At 42.2% G+C, this 11,178-nt stretch overlaps 2 protein-coding genes across 2 annotated transcripts; both read left to right on the top strand.

The window, feature by feature from the left end:
• The first annotated feature begins 7,627 nt into the window (after positions 1–7,627).
• Positions 7,628–9,070, top strand: LOC145280354 (uncharacterized). The gene is made up of 2 exons (XM_080132125.1): positions 7,628–7,863; positions 8,005–9,070. Exons 1-2 carry the CDS (start codon positions 7,628–7,630, stop codon positions 9,068–9,070), a joined length of 1,302 nt encoding a protein of 433 aa, XP_079988251.1.
• A 987-nt stretch (positions 9,071–10,057) lies between these two features.
• On the top strand, positions 10,058–10,864 carry LOC145280353 (uncharacterized). Its single transcript, XM_080132123.1, has one exon. It carries the CDS (start codon positions 10,058–10,060, stop codon positions 10,862–10,864), a length of 807 nt encoding a protein of 268 aa, XP_079988249.1.
• Positions 10,865–11,178: the final 314 nt, after the last annotated feature.

The following is an 11,178-nucleotide window of genomic DNA, read 5'->3' as shown; positions in this document are numbered from 1 at the left end:
TTTTCGAGCCGATTAAACATTTTACATTACATAAAAGCACTAAACAATTATCCAGTTAGGTAGAAACGTAACTTACCTTACCTTTGCTTTCATTTATTTGTTTTTGGATAACTTTTTCGAATCTGTGTATAGTACCCTCCCCCATCAACTAAATATTAATTACTAACTCACATTTTTGTATACAGAAAACAACGACAACAAAAAAAAACATTTAGCATTTCAACATTTTTGCTTCATCCACTGATTGTTGGTCGAGTCCAAACCATAAATGATTGACAAAAACTCCCGAGGATCCAGATAAAATTTTGCGAGAGTACCATTTTTTTTCATTTTCGCCTTCTTTTTCACTTTTTGGAGTGGATTGCTGTACTAAGAATATAAGAAACATGCATTTTTCTCTTTTTATTAAACTTTTACATTACACCAAATTGAGCCACTGCAACGCATGGCAGGTTACAGCTAGTATATATATAAATATATATACACTGCATATATATTTTTTTTTCCTAGGAAGGGGAGTATTGCGCGAGCCTTTCCTAGTCTCACACAGAAACACGTTCACATTTCAAGCTATATTAATTGTCACATACATACGCGCACACAAACATACGTGCCCACGTCTACACATGTACATATATTCACGTTCACATACATACACTCAAATTCACGTGTATATGCACACACGCTAACATACACACATGTACACACACATGCACACACACATGCACACACATATGCACACAGAGGGATGACGTCACTTCCTTCCAAAGGAAATACACATATGCGCAAAAGACCACCGGAAACAAGTATAAAAGAAAGAGCAATAAGCGGCTTCTTCCTTTTTAGGACCAGCTTTCGAGCCGGTCGGTCTATGGACCGACCGCGTGCCTCACACCACTTGCTACTATGTGGGGCAAAAAGCTACCAGACCGTATGTACACCTTCACACTCTTTCTCTCTCTATCTACTACTTGTCCCTGAGAACACCACCGTGTAGCTGACTTCTAACATGGTGCGCAGTTTAACTGATTTCAACCCTCTCTATCCTCTTCTTTGTCTACATGCTGGACTATCATTCCAATTTCCACTACATCACTCACTTCTCTTCTCACGCGCGAACAAACGATAGTGAGATGAACACACATTTCCTTTTCTTTCTACACCCCCAGTCCAGCAACAAACGATGGTTACACCCGCACGGACATGAACACATGTTATATGTAAAACATTCATTCTTTCAACAGTAAATAAACGACACGTTTATCTTATCCATCAATTGATTTTTTGTTTCCTTCGATTCCATTCGTTTCATTATTCTTTTGTAACGGGATTGGGGTATTATTATATCCTAGTCCTCTACAGATCTTTTCTCCCTAATAAATGTTAATGCTTTCATGTTCTTAAAGTATCTCTTTGTTATTCATTTAAGTCCTGTTAGTATTGAATGCTATTTCCTCTGTCTTCTCTTTAAAGCTTAATTGACGTACACCTTGTGGGATGACCTTCACGGGACGTAACGAATAAATTTCCCGCAGCGCATTAGATATAACAGTGTTCATTAAATATATTTTATTAGGAGTAAAACATTTACCTTCCTTAAAATGGTGGCACGACGAATACAAACCTTTTGAGAACATAAAAGAATGCACGGAACAAACCCTCTTTGAAACATTAAAAAAAACAATAACAACGAAGACCACACAAAAGAAAGAAAAACAAATTTCTCAGCCTCACAACTACACACACAAATATTTTTTTTTTCGCAAACGGTACAGAACTCTTTCCTTTTTTACTAGTAAAAAAAGAGAAAAAAGAAATAAAAGAAACGGATACATTTCTAGTGCGCTCACAAAAACCATACAAATACGGCGACAAGCTTTCTCGAAATAAAATACTTTCTCATGATAACTTTTAAATATTCTGTAAGTAAAAGAAAGGAGACGTTCTAAACATTTTTAAGTTATTATTTTTTTTAATTACCAGACTTGGGGGTGTCAGAATATTCCCCCACTATCTCCATTGAAGAGACACGAAACACAAAAGAGAACTTTTCCTATATAAAAAACTTTTACGCATATTCTTTCTCCTTCTTTGGCCAACAAACTTGTAACAGTAGGATAATTCTGTAAATTATAAGAGTTACCCCCTTGTATTGAGTTGTAGAGGCAGTAGTAGTTCCTCCAATATGGCTGAATAAAGCAGTTGCTCGTAACCTCGTGTCTTAAGAGTATTCATTACAATTATATAGATAACGTCGTATCTCATGGTGGCAAAGGTTACCAAACAACCCACAAAAAAAACGACGCTTAAAAGAAGAAGAAAAAAAGGCCTATCACAAAAAGTGAGTACACTATTTTCTACAAGAAGAAAAAACAAAAGACTTTTAACTATAAAAAAACAAAAAGGAACATTCAACATGGCGTTCCAACATTACACTGCCCGTCCTGGACTGGACGAACGAAAATAAACACGAGGCATACAACGAATGGGTCGACTTTATGTCCTCATATTTCATTATCAACAAAGTTGAAGAAAAATTGAAATACAATTACATTCTGCTGAGCACCGGACCAAAGGGTCGCGCACTATTAAAAAATGCCCAACTCACAAGCGAGCAAAAAAGAAATATCCAAAAATATATTCATGGTGTTTGAAACCAATATGATTAAAAAACCAAACAAATGGGTCGAGCGCTTGGAATTTTCGTCAATGCGGCAGAACGAAGACACGGTGGACAGACTACCTAGTCAGACTGAAAACTAAAGCCGACAGATGCGACTTCGGTAACAACAAAGACGAGCGCATCCTGGAACAAATAATAAAAGGGCGTATGAGTGCTGACGAAAGAAGAAACCTAATAGCTAAACCATATCAACCATCAGGGCGTACGAAGCCACCACAGAAGACAATTCGCGGTACAAAGATGCCAACGAAGGGAAACACGAAGAATACCACAAGGTGTTATGATACGAAACTAACACCAACTACATGAAAACAAACTTAGTACGAAACTAATAATAGCTTTACTCTCTATGTAATTATCCTTGTTATATTTCCGTTAAAGTAAAAGTTTCTATGGCACGTGATTTTGCACATGTTCCTTTTCCTTTTTAAAAGGGCTGAGTTTTTTTCTTCAACATTTCGTCACTAACAGTTTCTGCGTTTACTGCTGCTACCTGCTATTACGTTTATTATTTGCTTTTACGTTTATTATTTGCTCTTACGTTTATTATTGGCCGTGAAATTAGTTCGGTAAAGCCTAATAAAGAGGTCTTGGTCTGTCTTCCGTTCTACGATTGTGGTGAAATCAGAAGAACTCTCCCATCAACATCCGTTGATTATCTCCCTTTTCCTACTTCCTGTACAGCCCCCCTCCCTTTACCTGATTCCTCCTTTTTCGAGAGTCTCCTCGTGGTACGCACGCTTCTCTCATGGACTCCTCATGTGAGGATTTAGTTCAATAAAGCCCACTTGAGCAGTTACTCCACTCTTTGCCTTATTCTGTTCTCGTTGGTCTCTCCTTTCATCACAATTTATTGAACTATATCCTCTCCTCACTATGGAGAAATATTTAAAACCAGAACGGCTACATCTAGATCCCAGCCAACCCGACGCCGCAGATATCTGGACATATTGGAAAAAATCGTTTGCCATCTTTCTCGACGCTGCCGGTGAAACTCAACAAACTCCTCTGACTGACAGGCTTAAATTCAGCCTCCTCGTTAATTTCGTCTCTCCAACTATCTTCAAGAATATTTCTGACGTGGACTGTTTTAATTCCGCGATGGACATACTGGACACCATTTTTATTCAGCCTAAAAATAGCATCTTTTGTAGGCATCTTTTGGCCACTCGCCGTCAACAAACGGACGAAAGCATCGACCAATATTTACAGTCGTTAAAAACCCTTGCCAAGGATTGTGAATTTCGTGCCGTCTCGGAGACGCAAGCGAGAGATGAATACGTTCGAGACGCATTTATAAATGGAATGTCATCGAACTATATTCGACAAAGACTTTTAGAGAATGGGTCGCTGGACTTAAAAGCCGCTTACAACCAGGCACTCGTTATGGAAACGGCTCAGAAACAATTAGCGTCCTATTTTCGAACGAATGCCGTAAGCGCGTCTACCCGAGCCGAGGAAACAAACATCACCGCAACCGCACCCTCCACACCCGAACGGATAGTAGCCGCTGTCGCATGCTGTTACTTCTGTGGAAGAGGGAAGCACAACAGATCTGAGTGTCCCGCGCGAAACGCCTTCTGTAAGAACTGTAATAAAAAAGGGCATTTCGCACGTGTTTGCAAATCGTCCGCCGTTGTCGCCGCCGCCGCTGCTACCAACCCCGGTAAGTCTATTATCGCTTCTCTCTCTACTCATAATTTTTCGGAAAGCCTGTCTCGTTCGACATTATGTGGGAGAATAAGGGGTAAAACGGTAAAAATACTCATAGACACCGGTAGCACTGAAAACTTTATACACCCGGACCAAGTTAAGAAGCTGGGGCTCGCTATCTCGCCAAGTACTGAACGAATCTTCATGGCTAGCAGTTCCCATTCATCCAGTACCTTAGGACATTGTATAGCATCCCTCCGTTTGAAAGATAGAGAATACCATAAGGTGAGGCTTTCTGTTATGCCAGACTTGTGCTGCGATGTCATTCTCGGGCATGATTTTCTATGTCGACTTTCTTCAATAGAAATACCTTTTGGGGGATCACTTACTCCCCTTACTGTGTGTGGACTTACTGCTATGAACAACATTGGCTATCCCTCCCTTTTTGCGAATCTAACTTCAGACTGCCGTCCGGTAGCTATAAAATCCAGAAGACATAGCCTACCTGACTCGAAATTCATTCAGTCAGAAGTAAAACGTATGCTGAAAGAAGGCATTATAGAACCCTCGCAATCCCCTTGGCGAGCCCAATCACTAGTAATATCGCCTGAAAATCACAAGAAAAGACTTGTCGTCGACTATTCGCAGACAATAAACCGCTTTACGTTATTGGATGCTTACCCCCTTCCGCGGATAGAGGACATGGTGAACGAGATTGCCAGCTACCAAGTATTTAGCACATTAGACCTGACAAGTGCTTATCATCAAGTCGCGATAAAACCCGAAGAGCGGAAATATACAGCCTTTGAAGCTGCTGGGTCCCTGTATCAGTTTCGTCGAATCCCTTTCGGAGTGACCAATGGTGTGGCGAGTTTCCAGCGAGTGATGGATGACATGATAAAGCGTGAAAACCTTCTAGGTACCTACGCTTATATTGATAATGTCACTATATGTGGACGAAACCAGGCGGACCATGACAACAATTTGAAAAGATTCCTGGATAGTGTGGCAAAGTATGGCTTTACTTTGAATGCAAGTAAATGCTACTATTCACTCGGCTCCGTGAATTTGCTTGGGTATAGCATAAGTAAAGGGTCAGTAAAACCCGACCCTGACAGACTTAAAGGATTGATGGACCTACCAGTACCAAAAAACCTCTCTTCCCTCCGTCGAGCGATGGGAATGTTCTCCCACTATTCAAGGTGGATACCCAATTTTTCTGAGAAATTACATCCCCTGACTAGAGTAACTAGTTTTCCCCTCTCTGAGAGACAGTCGGATGCTTTCTTCCACCTAAAAAAAGAAATTGCCAAATCCTCGCTGACTAGTATAAACTCGGACTCCCCCCTTGAAATTGAAACGGATGCTTCCGAACATGCTATTGCTGCTTCACTAACCCAAAACGGTCGGCCCACGGCTTTCTTTTCAAGAACCCTAACGCCTACAGAACAAAAGCATTCTGCTGTAGAAAAAGAAGCCTATGCCATTGTAGAAGCGATCAGAAAATGGCGACACTTGCTACTTGGGAAGCATTTCAAGCTCATCACCGACCAAAAATCTGTCTCCTTCATGCTAAACCCTAAAGGTAAAAGTAAAATAAAAAATGAGAAAATTACTAGGTGGAAATTAGAGCTTGCCTGCTTCAGCTACGATATAGTGTATCGCCCCGGAAAACAAAACGCGGCCGCCGATGCACTGTCTCGAATTTGTTCATCCGCAAAAATGAATAACAAATTGTTCGATCTACACAGGAGCTTATGTCACCCTGGAGTGACTCGAATGCTGCATTTCATTCGAAGTAAGAACTTGCCCTACTCGGTGGAAGACATAAGGGCTATGACTAGGTCTTGCCAGGTGTGTTCCGAGATAAAACCAAGATTTATTAAAGTGTCCTCCCAACCCCTCATAAAGGCGAGCAAACCGTTCGAGAGACTAAGTATGGATTTCAAAGGACCTCTACCTTCCAACTCTCGCAACAGGTACATACTGACCGTTGTGGATGAATATTCTCGTTTCCCGTTCGCCTACCCTTGCGCAGACGTCTCAGCAGCTACGGTAAAGAAGCATTTGACCAACCTATTCTCCGTTTTTGGAAATCCATCTTTTGTGCACTCTGACCGGGGCACGGCCTTCATGTCGGATGAACTAAAGGAATTCCTAAATTCCCGGCGAATTGCCACGAGCAGAACTACCGCCTCCAATCCTCAAGGTAATGGTCAAGTGGAAAGATACAATGGAATTATCTGGCAAACAGTGAACTTAGCACTGCGGTCAAATAACCTTCATGTTAGTAGTTGGGAAAAAGTTCTAGACGTGGCCCTCCATTGTATACGTTCGTTGCTCTCCACTGCTACTAATTGTACCCCTCACGAACGCATGTTTACCTTCCCAAGAAAATCGTCTACAGGTGAATCTATACCGACATGGATGACAAAATCTAAATCTGCTCTCCTGAAGCGACACGTGCTCGGTAGTAAATATGAGCCCTCGGTGGAAACAGTTGAGATCCTGGATGTGAATCCGAACTATGCCCACGTACGGCTTAATAATGGAAGAGAAACTACTGTATCTCTTCGTCATATTGCTCCCTTAGCAGAAGAAGCAATTCATTCCCAGCCACTTCTGGAATTAGATTCCACCCTTTCTGACCCACCATGTGCTCTGCCAAATGACCAACCCAACATACTCCCTTCGACACTCGAGGAACCTGAACACCTTCTTATGGTAAACCCTACTGACACCGCTAACTCTATCGTGGAGAATCTCGCTCCTCCTTGTCCTCAATCAACCTTCCAAGACGATAATTCGAGGCCCTCTCCGATCCTATATGATGCAACCAATCCGCGACGCTCCTCTAGAGTTCGTCGGAAACCTCGGTACCTAGAGGAAAATTACCAACATTGAACTCTTATATCTTTTCTCTTTGTTTCCTATTTCAGCCGAAATAGACTACTGCAGCGACCTAGTCCCTAAGAAGCTGACTGACCTGGACTTTCCCTGAGCGGCGGAAAATGTGGTGAAATCAGAAGAACTCTCCCATCAACATCCGTTGATTATCTCCCTTTTCCTACTTCCTGTACAGCCCCCCTCTCTTTACCTGATTCCTCCTTTTTCGAGAGTCTCCTCGTGGTACGCACGCTTCTCTCATGGACTCCTCATGTGAGGATTTAGTTCAATAAAGCCCACTTGAGCAGTTACTCCACTCTTTGCCTTATTCTGTTCTCGTTGGTCTCTCCTTTCATCACAACGATAAAACACCACAATTTACCGAACTAATTTTTTATTTTCCTCATGGAGAAGATAATTCGCCTGGATAAATTTGATGTTTCCTCGGCAGACCCTCAGGCCAACAAGCTTTGGAAATTATGGTTCCGCAACTTTAATTACCTCTTATCAACTATCGCTTTGTTAAACCCTGATAAGCTAGAAGTTCTCTATTTAAACATCAGTCCCTCTGTTGCTGACGTTATCGAAGGTTGCTCTGGTTTTGAACATGCCATGGAATTATTAAAAGGCGTTTACGACAAGTCTCCAAGCGTTATTCATGCTAGACATCTGCTTTCCACGCGTTTGCAACAAGAAAGCGAGTCTGTCGACCAATACCTTCAGGCCTTGAATCGACTTTCTACTGACTGTTGTTTTAAAGACGTAACGGCCACCATTTACAGGGATGAATCTGTCCGTGATGCATTCATTCGTGGTCTCCGGTCCTCATTGATACGTGCTAGGCTCCTTGAAACAGACATTCTAACTCTCACTGAAGCTACTCAATGTGCTAGGGCTTTAGAACAAGCTCACTTTCGTGCGGAATCGTATGCGTCTCAGATTGGGGCAGTAGCTGTTACTTCTACTACGGTAACTAAAAATGTGCTGGCCGATTTTGCCGAGGAGGCCACTTGTATTTCTAAAAATTCTGTTCCAACTGATTCTCGAATGGAGTTTGACTCTGTACAGTTCTCTGCTGCCCTTCCTGTTCGTGGCAAGTGCTACAACTGTGGAGGGCGACGTCACCTGAAGGATGACCGCCGCCTTTGCCCTGCCCGCGATAAGGTATGTCGAAGCTGTGGTAAACTTGGGCATTTTTCTAAAGTTTGCCGTTTTATTCTAACGACACCTTCACGTTCTTCTTCTGCTATCATAGCAGCCCGCGCTAAAGGCGGTGTTAATTGCCCTCCTATCACCAAAACTGTGGAGTTAAAAGGAAAAAGGTTAACTGCCCTTATAGACACCGGCAGTTCTGATAATTTCATCAGTGCCCGCATTGTCAAAACAATGAGACTGCCCACTTTAAAACGGAACTCCGTAATTTCTATGGCATCATCTACTGTTTCCCTTAAACTGTCTGAATATTGTACCGAGAACATTTTCTTCAATGGTTGCGAATATAAAGAGATTAACCTTACTGTACTTCCTGACTCCTGTATGGACATTATACTCGGGGTGCCGTTTTTGAAACTACACCGGGGCGTTACTATTTCTTTTGGTGGATCTCAGGATGCCTTAAAAATCTGCGCGCTAACCAAGATCAGTTGTGCCCCTGTAAAATTGTTCCGAAACTTGACTCCTGATTGCAGACCTATTGCTACAAAATCCCAAACTACCGTGCGGAGGATACCTGATTTATTGAAAAGGAAATTCTTCAACTGCTTAAGGACGACGTCATTGAAACCAGCTATTCCCCGTGGCGTGCTCAAATTGTCGTACCTTCATCGCCTAATAGAAAGAAACGATTAGTGGTTGATTTTTCCCAAACTATTAATCGTTTCACCCTACTTGACGCGTACCCATTGCCTCGGATTGAGGATCTCGTACACCAAATTGTCCAGTATCATATTTTTAGTACGATTGATTTGTCTAAGGCTTACCTACAAATTAAAATTTGTCCCGAAGATCGGACCTACACGGTTTTTCAAGCTGGAAATCGTTTGTATCAATTCAAACGAATACCCATGGGTGTCACTAATGGGGTTTCTGCCTTTCAACGATTTATGAATTCCTTTATTTCTGAAAATAAGTTATTCGGAACTTTTTCTTACATTGATGATATTACCATTTGCGGTAAAACTCAAGAGGAGCATGACGCTAACTTGGAACGTTTCTTAAAAGCTGCCTCAACATACAACCTCGAAATTAACCGAGTAAAATCAAAGTTTTCGCTTCGCTCTATCAATTTGCTTGGATACCAAATCTGTGACGGAACTATCCAACCTGATCCTGAGCGGTTGAAACACCTTTTTGCAGATGCCTCCTCCGTCGGATTCAAATTCGTTAAAAAGGTGCCTTTCTTACTACGCGAAATGGATACCTAAGTATTCACACAAAATTCGTCCCCTGGTTGAAAATAAACAATTTCCCATGCCGCCTATAGTTGTGAATTATTTCGAGAAACTTAAGAAGGATGTCGCCGAATCATCTGTAAAGGTTATCGACGACGAACTACCAATTACTATCGAAACCGATGCCTCAGAAAAGGCTATCGGAGGCACCCTCTTACAGGCTGATAGGCCTGTAGCGTTCTTTTCCCGCTCATTAAACCCATCAGAAATACGACTACACATAGTTGAAAAAGAGGCTTACACGATAGTTGAATGTGTCCAAAAATGGAGGGGCCTTCTTGCTGGGAAGCACTTCACTATCGTAACAGACCAGCAAGCCGTATCTTTTATGTATAAGCCAGATAACCGAGGAAAAATTAAAAACGATAAAATCATTCGCTGGAAAATGGAGCTTCTCCCATTCTCGTACGATATAAAACACTATCCCGGAAGTGAAAACATCGTTGCCGATGCTTTATCGAGAGTGTGTGGTGCTGCTACTTCCTCTTTGGAGGAGCTAAGAGTCATACACAGGTCATTAATACAGCCTGGTGTACAGCGTTTTTGGTACTTTATACGATCACGCAATATGCCATATTCAATTGATGAAGTTCGGCGCGTGACATCCGAGTGTACAACATGCGCAAAAATAAAACCTCAATTCTTCAGTCCTACTAACAATACACTGATCCGCGCTACTGCTCCCTTCCAGCGTCTCTCTGTAGACTTCAAGGGGCCTGTCCCGGCATCTTCGAAAAGAAGTTGTTACCTATTTACTATCGTGGATGAGTACAGTCGGTTTCCCTTTGCATTCCCTTGCTGCGATTGTTCTTCGCAGACCACAATCAAATGCCTGACGAATATTTTTCCTATTTTTGGACTCCCCGCTTTCATCCATTCTAATAGAGGAACATCGTTCCTGTCGGAGGAGTTCAGAAATTTCCTGACACGACTTGGGGTTGGGTGCAGTAACACTACTGCATACAACCCAAGAGGAAACAGTCAGTGCGAGCGCTATAATGGCGTTATTTGGCACTCAATATTATTGGCCCTGGAATCTAAACAGTTACTCCTTAGTGCTTGGCAGGACGTTCTGCCTGATATTTTAAATTCTATTCTCTCCTTACTATGCACTAGTACGAATGCAACTCCCCACGAACGATTGTTCAAATTTGAAAGGCGCTCTTCTACTGGTACTGCCTTACCTGTTTGACTCTGCGAAGCTGGGGAGGTACTATTGAAACGGTTTGGCAACAGGAGCAAGTACGACCCGATCGTCGAGGTAGTGGAACTCCTCGAGACCAACCCTATGCATGCAAGAATACGGCATAATGATGGCCGGGAGGATTCAGTGGTGCTAAGACATTTGGCTCGTTTTCCGCGCTCTGATGTACCTCAGGTTCCTGCTGAGAATACTCGACCCGACCTTGCAAATGCAGACCCGGCCCATTTGATTGAAACAAATCCAGTTGACAATACACCTAATGCAGAAAAAATAAGAATTCGCAGAGACCGGCCAGTCTTTCG

The sequence above is a fragment of the Euprymna scolopes genome, chromosome 7 (genome assembly GCF_053919585.1).
Source record: "Euprymna scolopes isolate OS-2025 chromosome 7, ASM5391958v1, whole genome shotgun sequence".
Lineage (NCBI taxonomy): Eukaryota > Metazoa > Mollusca > Cephalopoda > Sepiida > Sepiolidae > Euprymna > Euprymna scolopes.
The sequence above is the reverse complement of the archived record's forward strand: the minus strand, read 5'-3'. Positions and strand labels throughout refer to the sequence as shown.